Source organism: Poeciliopsis prolifica, unplaced genomic scaffold (assembly GCF_027474105.1).
Source record: "Poeciliopsis prolifica strain line A6 unplaced genomic scaffold, Auburn_PproV2 SCAFFOLD002, whole genome shotgun sequence".
NCBI classification, from domain to species: domain Eukaryota; kingdom Metazoa; phylum Chordata; class Actinopteri; order Cyprinodontiformes; family Poeciliidae; genus Poeciliopsis; species Poeciliopsis prolifica.
In genome coordinates this window covers 1,901,128-1,920,360 of record NW_026562377.1, presented here as the reverse complement: position 1 = coordinate 1,920,360, position 19,233 = coordinate 1,901,128, and the positions used below count along the sequence as shown (strand labels likewise).

The 19,233-nt window shown below is 38.9% G+C and overlaps 2 protein-coding genes across 3 annotated transcripts in view; one reads left to right on the top strand and one right to left on the bottom strand.

Moving 5' to 3' along the window:
- The window catches only part of fnbp1l (formin binding protein 1-like), a 42,466-nt gene extending 33,028 nt beyond the window's left edge, over positions 1 to 9,438 (bottom strand). For both annotated transcript variants that reach the window (XM_055046286.1, XM_055046295.1), the window contains exon 1: positions 9,212 to 9,438. In XM_055046286.1, coding sequence (XP_054902261.1) covers positions 9,212 to 9,235 — 24 coding nt within the window. In that variant the 5' untranslated portion in view covers positions 9,236 to 9,438. The remainder of the gene's footprint in view (positions 1 to 9,211) is intronic.
- Positions 9,439 to 11,128: 1,690 nt separating this feature from the next.
- si:ch211-198n5.11 (methylcrotonoyl-coenzyme A carboxylase 2) lies at positions 11,129 to 19,148 on the top strand. Its single transcript, XM_055020611.1, has 12 exons — positions 11,129 to 11,248; positions 12,243 to 12,398; positions 13,048 to 13,244; positions 13,980 to 14,158; positions 14,240 to 14,320; positions 14,420 to 14,598; positions 15,692 to 15,911; positions 16,395 to 16,486; positions 17,213 to 17,369; positions 17,478 to 17,600; positions 18,407 to 18,622; positions 18,699 to 19,148. Exons 1-12 carry the CDS (start codon positions 11,229 to 11,231, stop codon positions 18,783 to 18,785), a joined length of 1,707 nt encoding a protein of 568 aa, XP_054876586.1. The 5' UTR covers positions 11,129 to 11,228; the 3' UTR covers positions 18,786 to 19,148.
- Positions 19,149 to 19,233: the final 85 nt, after the last annotated feature.

The window sequence follows — 19,233 nt, the reverse complement described above, 5'->3', positions numbered from 1 at the left end:
TCTACCGATCGCCTGGATTGGCTGTTGATTTTTTTAGTTAGGTATAAATGATACTATGTGAGCTTCCTAAATGGAAAAATTATCTGGCAATAAATTCACCCACTTTAGACAGAAAACATGCTAAATATTTGCAGGGACAAAACAGCAGCTACTCAGTCAAAAGGTCAACTGGAAAACCTGCAATCAGTAAAACGATATTTAACAGTAAGGCTCTCAGAAGCCTAATGTATACATAAATAAATCATAACACTGCCTATATCAAACAATGGCAATGCTTTCTGACCTGCTGTCTGTTCGCTTTTTTCCCGCTTTGAGCCTCAATGCAGCCAAACTCCGTCAAGTGCTTGTTTTTTAAATGTCCTATCAGATTTGTTGTGCATTTTCTCCCGAAATTTCTGCTGCAACTCGCAAACGTCCCCATTCACTCTCAGAGCGTTAACGTTCCACACAGCATCACTTAGGGCTTGTTGGGGAAAGTTTGAGCGCTTCACCAGTCGCTTCATTATGCAGAAGAATTTTCTGAAAGATTTTGTCTAAACGAAGCTTCAGCTCCTTCTGTCGATGGAAACGACGGACACAGCAAAGCGGTAAGCTGCTAATAACGCTAAAATGACAAACAGTATTTTAGACATTAATTTACTGGCCATTGTTTGGCTAGCGTTAGCATGCTACTAGCTTATGTTAGCATGGTGTGCTAACTTTTAGCGCCTGGAAGATATGGCAGTATGGTGTGTTTTGAATAATACTATTGAATTAAACAGTTTGGCGTTATTTTTGCCATTTTGTTGGGGAACAAATTATCCAAATGCATACATTAATGTTCTTGTTGCTAACGCTAGCTGCTAGCAAACCACAAAAATGTCTGAGTTGCTCTCAGACACCTCAGAATGAGGTAAAAGAGGGAACTGTGGAGCAAAACAATGACTTAAATAGAAAAAGGGAGGATTTAACAGCATATATGCACTGATTATCTGCAGTTTTATCATCAAACTGAAACATACAACAAAATAGCCACAAGATAACACATCATTTTGATTGAAAGGAGCTTCTTCTTCTGGTTTACCAACTCCAGGGAGTCATGCATTCCTCTGTGTAAAAGGACAGTCACATGACTGAGAGGGAAATCATTACTGAAGCCTATAAAGGTATTATGACACTGTAATTGTGCAACTCTCTCAGTCAGGTACTTGTGGTCGTTCAGAGGCTCCTGCAAGGTTCTTCCAGTAAAACCGATCCATGAAGGCGATAATATCAGCCCAGCAGGTTTAGCCAGCAGCTGATGTGTTTAGCACAAAACAACCAAAGGACATTGGCCTGAGGCCATCCACTACCTGTGCCATAAACTGAAACTGCTACTGCAAGTAACACACACTACAGTCGACGCACATGATTGCAGAATCAGATGTCCGTGAATCAAGTCTAGTACTTCAAATTGAGGTTAATGGCTTTGAATCCAGTTTGGCTATTAAACAACAATGCTTGTCTGTTTGCCTCACTGGTGACAAAGGATGAAGAGATTTCCAGTTCCAGATGCAATTTCCCAAACTTTTCCAAGAAGGAAGCTTAATGTCCCTGTGCAGTAGCCAATTTAAAATGGCAATGCATGCAAAATGAAGGTATATTGTATTATGGTGTTCCTTTCAGGTGCTCTAGCAATTATAAATCATTTTCAGTCCAGATGTCAGTTATTCCTTTGCCAACATAGATGACCCTTGCATAACATTTAAAACTGTAGTAAAACCTGAGGATGCCTTCCTTTACGGCGTCCATGATAAACCGATTTGCATTTTTGTTTATCATCAGATAAACATTATTTTTTTCTGAAATGTGCGATACAGACAAACAGGATTGATTTATTGAACGACCAACAGAGTGTGTTAAAAAAGACGATGCAGCTGAGGACAATCTTTAGCAACGTCTTAAAAGTGTGTTTTTAAAATGATAAATTAGCTTAGGTATTCTAATTACAGACTTGTGTAATTGGATGTGTTGAATACAGAATTGAATAAATTGAAACGCACGGGTATTTAGGTCTAATTTGCTCCCTTCCATTAACCACAAACCAGCATTGACTAAAACATGCAATCTTGGTTTAAAATAAGTTCCCAGTGATGATGTTTGGCAAGGAATAATGACTAAAATCACTATGTTTGATGGAACAGCAAAGTATTCCCTTTCTCCAGACACACCAAGCTGGCAACTGTTTCCTGTTGGCATTAACCTCATGGAAATCCCTGCTACTGTCTGTGTTACACAAAACGTGTCTGATCACATACAACCATCCAGCAGAGGTTTGGTTTAATGACAGGGTCAGAGCTCTAAAACTCTGAAAAATTCCTCCAGGTCTCCACATGGTCCAACGCTTATTTTTTATCCACTGCCTGACAAAGTTACTGACTAATAAACAGTTGACAGACTGACTCAGGAAGGCAGGACAGCACTAAACGCAGCTGCTGCTTTGAACAAATCATTACGACTCACGGAGTCATAACTCAGAGGCCTGGAATAGTTTCTGTCTATTGTGACTCATTTTTTTATATCCTGGAAAGAAAATACTACTAACACTAGCTGTGCAACAAGAGATTAGATTTATGTATGACCAAACATGAGCTGTGTCTGGCATGAAGAAAAAAATATAGAGTCTTTAAAAAGCATTGGAAAATCAAATCCTCCACGTTCTCTCCGAACAGTGACCCAAAGCAAACCACTGATCCTTCAGCAAGAAAGAAAAGTGCTAATGTCAGGAGCTACAGTCTCCAAAAAGTCAGGTCGGATAACGTGCAGCGACCTATTTAGACGGGTTCGCTCCAGGTCACTGGTTTTAGAGGCCCTACAGGTGGGTCTGCGTCTGGGTCCAAGAGGAACTAGACTGTTGAACAGCTGGTTGGCTGGATGCAGCTGTGAAAGAGTCCAGAGGGACGCAGCAGGAGGATGAGAGGAAGGAAGAGGGGGAGGAACGGCAGAAGCACTGGGGAAACATTCGGAAGAAATGCAGAGATGAAGAAGGCTCTTTGTTCACATAATGGATGCAAGCACCAGTCCTTCAGCAGGAGATTTCATTTTGAAACTAAGCTAATCTTAATTATTCATTGTAGCCTTGAACTTATCTATCATTTACCTTCACCTCAAGGTGAGAAAAATAATGGTTCATTTGATGGGGAACCAAAGCTGCAACATTCGTTACATTTTCATTTGGTTTGGTTCTCTTTTCCACTGGACTGTATCAAATGAACCGAACCCTTTGAAAAACCTGTTCCTCTCCTCACTGGGGGGGCACTAAACCAAGAACTACGAAAGGAAATGACACAAAAACCTCTGAAGACGACACTGACTCACAAAATACAGGCAAAAATGGAGTAGCATCAGATCTTAGCGGTTGTAGGATTTCTCTTAGCTACAGACCACAAGCCTTTTCTCTAGCTAGCGCAAGACACAAGTTTGTTTTGATTGTATTTACCCAGAATGCACCGTGCTGTAATCAGCTTCCTGCTTTCAGAGCGGTCTCAGATCCACTTAGCGTCCACATCACCATTCGAACCGCAGAAGAGTTCACTTCAACCGAACCAAGCCCAAGGTTTGAAGACGGACCTTTTTGGGTTTGAATCAGTTCAATTATTCGATTATTTCTTGAGGTTTATTTCTATTAATTCACATTATTTTGTTCTCTGTATCAGTTTGTTGATACATATATAATTTGTGCTATCAGGGATAAGTAGATATTAAATAAAAGGGACCCCAAGGTGGACCCCTGAGGAACCCCATGGGTGATTTCTCTCAGCTTAGATGAAATGTTCTTCATGTAAAACTCAAACCGGTCAAGCACAACACCGAAGGATTCGGGTTAACTCTGCACCAGCAGAGCTTCATGTAATGTCAATAACCAAAAACTATTTGAACTCAAGGCCTCCATAAAGTCCTTTAAATAACTTAATTTATGTATTTTGCATTGATTTTATTTTATAAAATAAAATGAACCAATACAGAAACTTGGGCTGATATCAATATCCAATATTAATATTGTTGTTATGGCCAATAACCAATATCTTACATATTTCACCACCATTTTAACACTTTTGGGGGGAAAAACTTCAAAATCAGATAAGAAATAAATATTGATTGCTCATATCAACCCAGTTTTATTTCTTAAACCGATACCAATATGTTAAAAAATGACCAATATTATATAATTAGTAGAATATACAGTCCATTTTGCTAACCGATTCACTTTTATGGCTTTTTATTTTGTTTCAGAAGATTATTAAATAAAATCTAAATAGATTTTGACACAGGAAAGCTTTCAGACTGAGGATGGAGAAGATCACAAAAAGATCCCTTTAGCCAAATTAATTTTCATCTGCTCTGACTGACATCCCATTCAATCACAACGTATCACGTTACCACAAACGTCCAGTGGGATCATTAAAGTTTCATATAATCCATTATGTCTAAACTCGGCTCATGTCTCAGCCTTCATCAACCCGCCTCCCCCGACCAAACCAAAATATCCCTGTGCATCTCCCATTACTAAACTTCCTTCCATCCGTCCCTCCCCTCCATCTTCAAGTCCGTCTCTCCTGCTGGGACATTCTTCTAATTAGGAAAGACATACACCCTCTCATAAGGGCCAACGTGGGCTTCACCCATTGCCGTCACACATCTTGATCCGAAAACATCAAGCTCCCTTCCTCACACCTAGGAAAACACTCCCCTCCCCCTGCAGACGACGTGTTGACAAGCTTGGCTGGACGGAGTCTAACAGCTTGTCATGTCCAGGCCGGCGCCCTCGGCTTCAGCAGGACTTGTTTTCTCACCCGCTGGGGCCTGCGAGGGACAAGCCTGCTGCTTCATCCAACAGTAGCCAATCTCTAAAGAACCACAACTTCCATGGATTCATAAATCAGAAGAAACCACACGCCGAGGTTTGATATTTTCAGGACTGTGCTGAGCTGGGCTGAAACACCAGAAGATTCCTGGTCAATGACTGGCAATGATAAAGAGATGGAGGGTCTGGAGCTGGTTTATCTTGGTCCATGCCTGATATGACGCATATTTATTCACCTCCTATTGTGTTTTGTATTATTATTTATCATACAAGTCCATAGAAAGCTGATGAAATCAGTGTAGAGATTATGTATTGATGTTTGCCTGCATTTAATAACTTAAATATCAGGTTATGATGACAATTATTAGTTTAATACCAATTAATAGTTTTGGTTGAGTCGTTGACTTTTGTCCATTAATTTGTTCTCTACAGCCTGGGCCTTGGAAGGTCCAGGTTCGTTATGTTTGGTCTTCTTCAGTCCGGTCTTGATGGATCTGACCTTGGTTTAAGAAGAAATCTCATCTTAATTATAAAAATAATCTAATTTGTATGTTTTTTGAACTGCAATCAGGGCCCACACAAAATTATTCCAAGAGCGACAAATGGCCCCCGGGCCGCACTTTGGACCCCCCTCATATAAACCACTGAAATTTGTGGCTATAACTTGACATATGTGAAAAACTCATGTTCTCCAACAGTTACATTTCAGAATAATTTTGTTTTTTGTTGTACATTTGTGGATGGTATAGTCAAAGTAACCCCAGAGATCCTAGACTGTTGCCTGTGTCCAGACATGGAGTCTGCAGGCTATAAATGTCACAAACAGGAGCACGAATAACAAGCACCTTTGTGGAAGTCTGAATGTGAGGCAGAGAATGGAAACAATGCTCCCGACTGAAGCAGGACAAACAGCAACACTGGACACTTTGAGGAACTCCAAATCCACGCCGTCGGCAGCGTCCACATCGCTGATCTGAGTCGGTCAATCCTTTTCATTCCACAGCTTTCACTGTGAAATCCTACAGCCATGTAGAGATTGACCTTTCCACACCACCGTCTAAGATTCCATCCCCTTATGCTTGTCTTTCAGTTTGGCCGGCCAACATGGACGACCGCCTGTCAGCCCGTTGTCCTTCAGCCGGTTCTGACCGCTCCGTCCTGCTGGGCTCAAGCCCGACTCGCTCAGACAGACCTGAGCGCAGCAGGCCGGCATCCTGGCTCTAACGCACACGCAGAACACAGACACAGCTCCGATTCAGACACACACGTGTGTGCGTGCGTGCGTGCGTGCGTGTGTGTGTGCGTGCGTGCGTGTGTGTGTGTGTTGGCGCAGGAAGCCAGCGCAGTAATAGGATGTTCCTCACTTGCTTTGTAAGGATGAGCAGGAGCCAAAGCACAAAGCAAAAGCTAAACCAAACAGCACTGAGACTCCTGATGGAGATGCTGCCGCTGGGCTGGTCACAAAAACAAAATCTACTGGAAGATAAATTGTTGTGATAAACAATAATACTGCAACTCTGAGGCCATTTTCCAGCAATATATTGGTAATAATACTAATGCAAGGAAACATTCTCAAATATCAATAAACTTTAAAGTGAACATTTAAGACTGGAAGTGGAAGAAATTCTAAATATCCAAAAATACACTAAAGGACAATAAAATGAATGAGTCTCCAAAACAAGGCAGGGATCAAAACACCAGGCTGAAGACTTAAATCAAGAAAAAAAACAATAAATAATACAAATGGAAATTATTGAGCTCATTTTAAGTTATCATGAGATTAATTGATTTATTGCTTATTGCGACAGACCTAATCACAACCCCTGTGTTTACAATATCACAATAAGGACCAAAACGCAGAGAAAGAAGGAGGAAGTTCAAACTAACCCCTTCAATCAATCATAATGGCAAAAGATCTTATCCCCTACTCCAACATCTCTCTAACGGCCAGGTAGAGACTTAAAGAGCAGCAGCAAAAGCAAATAAAGTGGATTAGCAGTTTATTTAACAACTGATGGTGTTGCTGCCAACATCCACAACGACTCTGAAGATATTACATGACATCAGTTAAGAGAACATTTACTGTCCCTTTAGGATAAATAAAGTATTAGTTAACTGAATTGAATTCAGTCTTTAACAACCCTTGGTCTCTAAATTAGATGTAAATATCAGCAACTGAGAAGCTTAAACTTAAAAATGCAATGAAAAAATGAAGGTCAACTGTAATCAATGTGATAATTACAAATCTCAGCAGCAGCATTTCAAGTCTCTAGGTATTTTTTGTGACCATATTATGATGTTGTAACAGTGAAAGTGGCTCTATTATGGGTTGGCTAGCGTTGATCAGCAGGACTGAATATCCAGTCACGTTTTTTAACTTTTAGAGAGAATTGACAGCAGAATCTGAAATCAGTTGGTTTCATAAATGAGATTCGGTCTGCAGTCATCTGAGCATCTCACTAACCAATCAGCAGATTTACATAATTTACATTTAATCCTTAATCTGACCACAGACAGCTTCCACATTAATCCAATCAGGGGATTCAGGGATTACATTTCCACTGTAGCTGGTGAGAGACAGGTTGCTTTTCTGCATGGCTGGAGGAAAAGACACGATGCAGCGATAAATTACTAATATTTGATTATTAAACATTTGGCGGATGTTTCATTGACATCACACACAGCAAACAAGCAACGCTTAAAGTCTTTTCTATTAAAGCAACATACTTGTGAGGATGAGGGATTGCTGAAAAATCAGTGACTTCACACACACTGAGCCTCCACCTAATGGGTTTTTACCAACTGGTACCACATTACTGACATTAATTATAAAAACAATAATTAATATTTGGTTTTCTAAGATAAATTAAATTACAACTTTAATGAATGGATGAATCCAAGTCGTTATTATAGTGAATGTTGCGGTATTTGTGGTCCTACTTGCTATTAATTTAAAATAAGAGCATAGTAAGAGACAAAATGTGGTTTAAAAAGGACAAAAAACTTCATTTTTGTTTGCGTGATTTATTGCTTTTTCTCTCTTTTTACCAAAAACTGGATGTTAAAAGTATTCAGATTGGTTTATTGGTCTCACAATTGTCCTTTTTTGAGGGACAATTTTGTTTCCAGAGACTTCATAATTCATTTTATTTACTGTTTTGTTTATTTATGTTGGACATTTAAGATCTCTTTCATTTCCAATGCTCAATGTTGACTAGAATTGAACATTTATTGATCTTTTTCAAAAGGTTATTAAATTATTACCATTGTATTACTTGAAAATGGTCGATTTTATCGTTTATCGCAATCAGTTTTGGTACAATTTATCGTTCAGCAAAATTTGTTTCCCGTTTTAGCAAGACTTTAAAAAGAAAACAGAACACGGGGCTAGATTGGTTAAAACTGGACAGAAAACATGAATGGGGAGAAAAATGAACCCCAAAACAAACCAAACTCCTTTCACAAAAGCAAACTTTTATCTCTTTGTCCGCTGCAGCATGGTCATGTTACATGTGGGGGCTGAGCAAGCAAAAAATGAGCTTATTTCTCATGCCAGATAATAAACACAGCGATCAGATGGAGGAGAATCATCTGGGACAACAAGTATCCCCTCCTCCTGCTGCTCCTCCTCATCTGAGAGAGGGGGGATGCTGCTGGTTGCCTCTCTGGTTTCACACATTGGGCTGGGCCAACACCCAAATATATACACCACAAATAATAATAATAATAATAATAATAATAATACCCTGAACAAACACTGACATTATGCAACAGCACTTCCAATTGAGACTGAGAGCTGAGACTCCATCATGATTTCCTCACTAAAGTCATGATTTAACTGTACAGAACATGAAATAGTGTGTTAAAACAACCCATTGCTGTTTTTACACATAAATTCAGTCACGTGACGCTCAAGCAAAGACAAAGAGACGCAGAAGAAGAAGAAGCTTAATTGAGGTTAATTTTAAAAGGAGCCTGGGGAGGATGGGTGTGACACAAAAACACCGTGAAAAATACAACTTAACTTCTCTCACACATATGAACAATAGCGCCCAGCGACGCGGCGGTGATTTAAGTGAATAACGAGCCGCCGGACCGGGGAGGCAGAGCCCCGCCGCCCCGGACCCCGCGCGCCAGCCCCGGGCTGCCTATTGTTCCGCGCGCCGCTGTCACAGCCGTTAAGGTGGATTAGCTTTAGCAATAGCATCGCCGGCTAGCAGCGCCGCCTTCCACACAAAGCTGGACCCGAACCGCGGCACCTTCCTTCCACTCGACGTCCCGACACAGAAAATTAAGATAAAATGAAATAAAAAGTCCCGGCCGCGCCGCCGGAGCCCCACACGGGAACAGCCGAGCCGGAAAACAGCTGGGAAAGAGTTGGAAACTCACCCAGAGCTCCGTTCCCCAACTCATGGCGGACACCTCCGTGTGACTTCTCCCGGTTCGGACGCACTTTTCCCCCCGCCTGGTTCTCCCCAAGTGCCGCTGGGACTCCCGTCCTCCTCCTGACTGCCTGACTCTCCTCCTCCCACTGAGCCAGCAGGGCCGCCCCACAGCAGGACCAGCGCCGTAATGCCGCTCCGCACGGTCCAAAACCCTGGGTTAGGGTTAGGGTCCAAAAGGTAGATAGGCTAATTATCTGTGGTGCTGAAAACTGCAAATCAGTTTTATAAACAGAAAAATACCGAAACAAATGTATAAAAAAACAACTTACTGCTTAGTAACAATTATTTGATCTCAGTTTCTTTTTAAATATGATTCACTTCAAATTTTACAATTACATAAACATTCTTATTAAGAAGCAATTAATGTTAGTTTTTTAAGTATTTGTTTTCAGTATGTATTTCAAATTTTTCACTCAAAAATTACAAATTAGACAGAAAAATTCAAGTAATGACATGAAACACTAATTAGCATAACAAACACAAAGCAGTAAATGACTAAACAAAAAGCAAACCTTTTTTTTTTACTGAACTTGCAACATTTTATTTCTTAAAAAAATTTACAAGTTGAAAAATGTGACTTATTTATACAGCAGAGTCACAAAAAAAAGTTTTAACTTAGCGGTTTAAATTAGTTTTTTGTGTAGATGACTTTCATAATCATGTCAATTGTAGCAAGACTTAGGCTCTAATTTCACCAGATTGTTTTTAATATTTCAGCTTTTATCATTATAATCTCAGAACTGACAGAACTGACAATTGCAATCTTTTTTTCAGTCTTTTAGTTGTTCATTATTTAGAAATGATGCTATGCTTAATCTGTAGGAATTTTGAAAAATACAAACTCTTTTTTTAATAAAAACTGTGACTTGGGCACCAAATCTCTTGCCCAGGGCTCCACAATTTATTAAATCCAGCCCTGTTATGTCACTCTGTTATTGTTATTTACTTTGGAATTTCTGAAATGCAGTTTTTTCGCTTTTTTGTGGAACTGGAGCATATAATTTGCTGCAAGACATTATTCATAAAATCAAATCAATCTATGAAGCCACATGGTCAGATTGTTTCAAAATAATGCTCTGGTTCCCTCTAGTGGCCACGTTGTATAATTACAGCTGCAATGCTGCGACTGAGGTTTGTGGTCAAATGAAAGGATTTTATGTTATAAAGAATGACAAACTATTTTAACACTGAAAGACCAACAAAAACATTCCAACAATTTCTGTACATAATAACACACCGTTGTTACTTATTTTTTGGATTATGGAGTAATGTTGTAAGAAAACAATCCAGACGGATTACTGACAAAGTTTTTTTGGGGGTGTTTTTACTTGTAAAACATGTATTTATTTTTCAGTTGAATTGTACTGGATATGTGTTTTAAAAAGGTAAATTGTGACCAAGTTTAACTTATGTAAAGACAAATATCAAACATTCTTTTTCTATTTTTCTCTCTCTTTTTTTGAGCAGACCAGGGAAGTTTTTCTCTTTCTAAGTTACATTTATTTAAAGTTTTTTAGTGGTTTAAATTAGTTATTACAGTTAGTTCTTGGACTTAAAACTGCTAAAATTAAATTTCACCACAAATGTATCAGTTATAAAGATTTAAATTTGTTGAATCATCTTCACGTTTTGCCTCTTAATTTGGAGCTAAAATGAAATATAACTCATTATGTTTGATTACTGAATTATTTGCTTTTAGCGGATTTATACTCTAAAGCGACTCAACCTATCAGTTTCTTGTAATTTAGTGAAATATGAAACCTTGAAAAGTCTTTGCGTTGTGCCGCTTGTAATTACAGCCGTGCCGATAGGGGGCAGTGGAGTGCGTCCAGGAATCACCGCTGTCAACAAAGCGAGAAGAAGCGCTTAATGGCTGCTGTGGTTGTAGTTTAGATCAATGGACGTTGGCGTCAGAATTAGTTTATTAAAGCCGTAATTAGCTGCGTTGCAGCCTGTGAAACATGCAGCGCTGCATCTTAAGGTAACGAGAGGAGCGATTATTTGTTTCTTTGTGTCTTTTATTTAACCTCCGCAGCGCGTTCAGACGACCTTTGGCACACTTAACATGTTTTTCATGTCAGGGTGATTTAATGCAGCGTTTTGTGCGAATATTGCTGCCAAAAAATATTCACACCCACGGAGCTTTTTCATGCAAACACAAATTATCGGTCGTTTTAAATGATTTATGCCGACTGTTAAACACAAAGTGAAGCATGACTGTGAAATGGAAAGAAAATTATAGTTTTATTGTTGACTTTTTACAAATTCAAAGTGTTTCAAATACTTCAGTGCAACCAGCTACATTCAGAAGCTAACATATAAAAATAAATAAATAAAAACCGTATTGATCTCAAAGGAAAATTAAATGCTGCAACTCATTCAATTTCTTCTTCAAAGAAACGCTGATGGCTGTCGGGGAGGAAGGTTCTCCTGTAGCAGTCTGTATTACAGCGACCGTGAAAAGGCCTCTGACTGAAGACACTGTAAAGCAGTCTTATGAAGAGGATATTAGAATAATACAAATTATTTAATAAAAATGTTATAGTCTAAAATGCAACAGCAGCATTCATTTAGTGAACAATTGATCATTTGTAGAATTCAATGCATTTAAAGCTATAAATAAAATACTTGTATCATCAACATGTAAAAAGCTCAGCCCTTCTGACTTATCAATACATAATAATTGATAGCAACAGGTGTCCAAGAGAATTTTTTTTACAGAATTTGGACTGTGTTTTTTACAGACAAGTTTTTTGTTTATTCGTCTTAAATGCAAAATATACATTTTTTCTTATAGTTTTATGTTAATTACTGCTCTGAATGTGTTGTTCTTTCAGCAAATGAGTGTATATTCCAGTTCACGATTATGTCAATAATCCATTAATGCAATTAATCATTTGAGTTCTAAAATGTTGCATTGATTTTGAGGTATTTGGTCCATACTACTGGGTTTGCTCTCGTTTTGTGTTTCACAGGTTTGCTGAGCAGCGCCGGCAGTTCTCGGTTCGCTCTGCGGCTGCGAAGCGGAAAGCTCTGCGCAGCTCCTTCCCGGTGCTGGAGCTCCCCCTGCTGCCCATCCAGCGCCACGTCTACGAGGCAAACCTGAGAAACAGCCGCGCCTGCCAAAACAAGTAGCTTCAGCTCACACGTCACAGTGCATAAAAAATGCCAAATTTCTCGTTTATTTACAGGAATTACAGAACTTACGCAGTAGAACAAACATTTGTTAAGTCAGACAGTTGCATCACCTTCTGTTCACTGCATGGAGATTCAGCTGGACAGCAGTGGAATCAAAAACAATCTCCATTCACTCCTCCCCAAACAAACCAGACTTTCTAGCATAGATCATAATAGTGTTGGGTTTTCATTACAGTTCAGTTTTATTTCTTTGTGACCTTTTGGTTTGTCTAATTTAGTTAGTTTTAATTAGTGTTTGTCAAATATTGATTCGTTTTTATAATAATTGTAGTTTTAGTTTTTCATACTTTGGTTCATTTTTAGGTACAGAATTTAATTGACTGAGTAATGACTATTCAGCAAAAGACAATTTTTTTATTCATTTATTAAAACCAACTAACTGACTGTGGTGGTCCAACGTTTGCTAGAGTAAGCGCCGCAATTTGCCGACAGCTGATGGAAACCATCACAGTTTTAATTATTGTTTTTATTCACAAAAATGTTTTTTGAATGTCAGCTTTCATTATTTTATTATTTAGTTCACTATGATAACCTTGGTTTCCAGGACTGAAGTTTGTTTACATCTCCGTTTTCCTCTGTTAGGTACACTGAGTTACAGGAGAAGGTGAGGCGAGGCGGAGGGGAAAACGCTGTAGTCAGACACACACAGAGAAACAGGAAGCTGCTGGTCAGGGACCGCCTCCGCTTCCTGTTGGATGATGACGACTTCCTGGAGCTTTCCCGGTTCGCTGGGATGGGTTTGCCGTACGGCGACATTCCTTCAGCCGGCTGCCTGACTGGTCAGAAATCCCTAGATGTGTCTTTGGTACTTTAAATAAATAAAGTACCAAAAACTTTCTGAAGCTGCGTTTCCATTCACAATAAAGTCGTACATTTTGACGTCGCTTACAACACATAATGCAGTAAGGAATGTAGAAACATTACCACTCCTGACCAGAGGTGGTGCTAGACGAAAGACGAGACAATGAAGAAGAGTGGGCGTGTTGGTGAACTGCAAAGCAGCGGCTGTGGTTAAATGAAATCTGATGACATTTACTGCGTTTTACAATACGAAGGTAAATCTGCTTAATGGAAGCTGCGATTTTGAACAGAACTTCTCTTTCCTGATGAAAAGTTTTGGCCCCAAGATGAGGTAATTTTTTAATATTGTTTTTAAAATAAGATTTGTGTGTTCAATAGACTTCACAGCAAACGTAGACTTAAAAACTACCGTCTCGCATTCTTTGAAACAAATACCCAAAAATTATACTAAAGTAAAAGAAGAAGAAGACAACAGGAAGTAGTTGGAGGACGAAGGGCGACATTTTTTTTTTTAAAGATTCATCATGTGATTTTTATTGTGTTTCTTATCTAATGCAGGAAAATTGACCAGGTTTTGTGTACATTTGTAATGGAAACGCAGCTATCTTGTCTCACACACTTCCAGCTGAATGACCGTGTGCGTGTGTGTGTGCGCGCGCGCTTGTGTGTGCGTGTGCTTGTGTGTGTGTGTGTGTGTGTGTGTGTGTGTGCAGGCGTTGGCAGGATCAACGGCCTGTGGTGTGTGTTCATTGCCAACGACGCCACAGTGAAAGGCGGCACAGCGTATCCCATCACAGTGAAGAAGCAGCTGAGAGCTCAGGAAGTCGCCATTCAGAACCGGCTGCCTTGCGTCTACCTGGTGGACTCTGGAGGAGCTTTCCTACCTTTACAGGTTCATTTGATCACATTCAGGTGGATCACACCAGCCGCCATGTTGGCCCCTAAAACCTTTTTGTATCTAATAAATATCCAGTCAGAGATTTTTCCCGATAAGAACCAGGGAGGAAGGACTTTCTATAACGAAGCCATCATGTCTGCCATGAAGATCCCACAGGTAAAATATATGAATGAACCGATCCGCTTTTCTGCTCTAGAGTATTTTAGGGATTTTGTGCATCTTTTTGGTGGATTAAACGCCGTTATGGTCTGGAAGGTGGCGCTGGTGTGCGGGTCGTGTACTGCTGGTGGCGCTTACATCCCCACCATGGCAGAGGAGGCGGTGATGGTGCACCGGATAGGAACCATCTTCCTGGGAGGCCCGCCGCTCGTCAAAGCCGCTACAGGAGAGGTGGTGACCCCGGAGGACCTGGGAGGGGCCCGACTGCACGCCGAGTAAGGGCCGGAATCAGAGCCGCTCCAAACTGGAATTACAAAAATACATTTGCTTAAAAAAAGCATGACAATTTAGAAAAAAAACTAAACAAAAAAGGGTTTTGTATCAAAATATTTTTACTTTGCAAAACTGCAATGGATTCAGATGTCAGATTTATTCGTACCACAAATTGGGCAATGAATGTTGCAGCAAGTACAAAAACTAAAATAACCTCAGTGACAAATGTAAACAGTCACATGAAATGTTTTCATAAGTCAGCCAATCAGAGCAGACGACAACATCTTATTCAGGTGTTGGAGCGACAAGTTCCGCCTCCTTGGGACCAGCAACACGTTTTGGGGAAATTGTAATCTGTAATTTTACCGAAGAACTTTGGGTTCAACAGTTAAGAATGACAAGTTTTTCTGATCCGCACATTGTCCAAAAAAGCAAATCACAAAGAAGACAACTTACTGTTGTTAGTGAAAATGTTAGGGAAATTAGTAGTAACATCCGATTGTAGCTCATGGGACAACCAAAGAGTTTATTGCAGTTTTGTGAAATACACCCATTTCTATACGACTCATTTTGGCACAAAAACATTTTATCAAAAAACGTGAATTTTTCTCTGAATTGGCACATTTCTATTAATCAAATTAATGGAAACACAGCAACGTTTTTTACATCACATATGATCAACAGCCATATGTTGCTACTGTGGAAAATGCAGAAGATGACAGGAAGTGGTAGGAGGATGATTGTTTATTTAGATAATGTGCAGCTTTCAGCATCGTATAGTTTATAAAACGCTGTCGTATCTCTTCTGCAAAATCACCAAAATGTTGCAAATGTATCGACGCCAATGGCTGAATAAAAGGCAGACGTCTCATCTGACGGCTGAATTATGAATATATTTCATCTATTTACATCCCTCAGAGCCGGGATTTTCAACAATTATATGTGAACGAGCTTAATTTAAATGTAAATGTAATTTCTTCTGTAATGGAAACACCACAATTGGAAAATTGTGTTATTTTTTTCAGTAGAATGTAGACAAAACATTTGTCTACAGAACTGACTGAGAATCTATCCCTGATCGCTGCTTCGTTTCAGGGTGAGTGGGTGTGTGGACCACTTTGCGTGGGAGGAGAAGGAGGCGTTTGATCACACCAGAAACATAATCTCCACCCTGAACTTCCACCTGCCTGAGGAAGAGGAGGAAGAGGAGGAGGACACGGCCAAGAGGAAAGCAGCAGAGGAGCCACTGCACAGTTCAGAGGAGCTTCTGGGACTCGCTCCTCGGAGCTACAGCCACACTCTGGATGTGAAGATGGTAACGCACTACTTATAAATTACTGATTGATCTTATTGATTAACTGATAAGCTGCCATTTTCTTAAAAACCTGAGGTTTTGCTCATATCTAGAGGATTGACTACGTTTTTCGTAATGTGCTGAATTAAAAACAAATCTGTTGTATTAGATATTGGCTGAATAAACACAAACAAGGTATTTTAAAGACCATAAATTAGTTTCTTTCAATATAAAACTAGCAAGAATTGTAGGCAAGTATCTGATGAAATGCAACAAAACAGAGATTAAGTTGCTGAACAGAAAAGTAAAAGATGAAGAGAATACAATATGTTTAGCACCGACTCCTCTACAACAGGTCAAGCAAACACAAACAGCTGTTAGTAGTGAATCGATAATCGATTGGAGCTCATTTTAGTCCAATAAATCATCAATACACTAAAACATGAAATAGTTTTTTTGCAGCGGTTCTGATCTGACCAAACTGCGTTTCCGTTTCCCGCTCAGATTGTGAGTCGACTGACAGACGGGAGCCGCTTCCAGGAGTTCAAAGGTCGATACGGAACCACACTCCTTACTGGTTTTGCAAAGATTCATGGGTAAAAAAATAACCACTACTATATTCACATGCAAAATATTGCAAAAAAATAAAGAGTATTTTTGGTCTAGTTTCTAATTGAAATATCTTAGTACACTTGTAATAAGACAAAACGAAGGTGACTAACGTAGAAGTAACTTTCCAGGAAGAAACAGGCGTTTATTTTAAGTAAATAATTACTTAATATTGATGTAAAAGCTCTAGTTCTTTATAATAACCAGACATTTTCCCATGTTATAACTGATGATGTGGTTAAATAAAAACATCTGCAGATTTTTTATCCGATTAATTGCCACAATAATTACTAGTTGCATCCCTAAAATAAAGTAATCTTTTAATTTTGAAGCTCTGATTTAGCCTTTATATTTGAGCACAAACATTCAGAATACTTTTAACAGTAAAAGCAATAAATGAAAATAATTAGACTGCGTTTGACATTTCTGAGTCTTGAGTCAAAAATATTAAACTTTTGAAGCCAGAAAACAACATTTCTGAAATCTCAAAACTTCAGAAATTTTTCTAGCCATTTTTTTACATTTCAAGTTAACATATTTCCTTGGGAGGTTTTTTGAAATAAAATAAAAAACATTTTAGATTAATAATTGTTTTAATCATATCTTCTGCTATTTTCATCCGTAACAAACAACATTCTTCTGTCATATCTTGTTTTATTTTTCTGTTAAGGCTTTAAACTCTGATTTTGCAACTTCTTCTTTTATGTTTTTAGCCACCTGGTGGGAATAGTCGCCAATAATGGCGCGCTGACGTACGAAGCGGCGCTGAAAGGGACTCATTTCGTCCAGCTGTGTGACCAGAGAGACGTACCGCTGCTTTTCCTCCAGAACACGCCGCCTGCAGCGGCGCCGACGCTTTCTGCCGCGCAGGTAAAAGCAGCCGAACAACGATCTGTCATCTGCATGACAACAAACCTTACACCATGTGATTAAAACCTGTAGACATAAGGACCTGGTAAAGCGATTCGTTTCTGACAGGCAGAAACGAACAGCAACCGTCTGAAGGCTCAGGGTTCAATGATGTCGGCGGTGGCCTGCGCCTCCGTCCCAAAAATCACCGTGGTGATTGGTGGCTGCCATGGCGGCGACAGTTACGCCATGGTGAGCGCCTGTTTTTTTTCCCCTTTGTTTTTCTGTTTCTATTTAGAACATAAAATTATTTCATTATATTGATCTAATAGCTGCCATAAAGTTTGTTTTCAAAAATAAATAAGTATAAATTTATCTGAAAGTACAATTTGAAAACTGAAGCAAAGTTAAAGTTTTAAAAAGTTTCTAACTACTTTTCAGATTCAAGGCTCTTTTTCCACTTTCAAATATTTTTCTGTACACTTGTTCACTTTAAAGTTTTTTAGTTTTCGGTTTCGAAATATTTTTTTTATTTTATTTTATTTAAAACGTTCTTTTTTCAGTATAAAATAATTTCTTTAAAATTTTTGTTTCCAGTGTGAAAACTGGAAACTAAAACCAACAGCATGAAATTAGTTAAATCCTTAGAGCTAAATTGATGCCATAAAGTGTTTAAAAATTATTTTAAAATTGAAAAAAAAATTCAAAATTCACTTTCTTTCACTTACTTGTTTTTTCCAGTATAAAAATTGTTTCACAATTTCACATTTTAAAGTTTCCAGATTAAAAGTAATTTTTTATTTTCAATTTCTTGTCAGTAAAAAAATTATTTATCAGTTTAATTTTTTAAAATTTTCAATAAAAAAAAAATTCACTTTGAAATCTTTTTTTTCAGCACAAAAGTTGTTTTTCAGTTTAAAAATTGACATTAAATAGAAGGGGTCCCAGGATCAAACCTTGTGGTACCTCACATGTGATTTCTGTTCGCTCTCATGAGAATTTAGCAATTGACAATCAAAACAATGAAGCTCACCGTTTTCTTTTCTGTGGGTGCTCAGTGTGGACGGGCCTTTGATCCCAACTTCCTGTTCCTGTGGCCCAACGCCAGAGTGTCGCTGGCGGCGCCAGGTCATGCTAACTCGCTGCTACCTGCCGACACCAAACCGGAAGAGGAGAAGAAGCTGAATGAGAAGCTAGAGGAGGAAAGTTCAGCGTTCTTCTCCTCTGGCAGGATGTGGGACGACGGAGTCATTCTGCCTCAGGAAACCAGAAAGGTAAAGATACTGACTTATTTTCATATAATTAATCCAGGAGGAGGTTGGAGAAGTCTGATTTTCTTTTCCTTCGCAGGTTGTCAGACAAGCTCTGGACATTATCAAACAACAGCGCCACCAGCTGTCCTCAGAGAAAACACAGTCTGTGCTGCTGCGGATGTAGAAGCCTTACTAACTAAAACTCCTGGTTTTCTGAGATCTGATCCTGTTTTTCATCATGACTCACTTTACCGCAGGAGACATTATTTCACTTCAGCAGATTCAGCAGAAAAAACTTCAGGGATGCTGAATGTCATTTTTACATTTTTAAAATCCCTTTTTCTTCTGTGTCCAGCATAACATAATTATGCTTTAATGTGAATCTGCAGTTTAGAGCCTATAGATTCATCTTGATCTTTACAAATCCAAAAGGCCTTAACAGTTTAACTGTGTTTTGAAATATTGTCTATTTAATAATTCTGTAATTAGAAATGTCTAAAAAATTTTGTAATTATGCTTGTGTAATATAAAATAAGTGGCTGCTAAACTGGTTTGTTTATTACACTGCTGTGCAACATTTATCACATCACTACATATTAGGATAGATAGATAGATAGATAGATAGATAGATA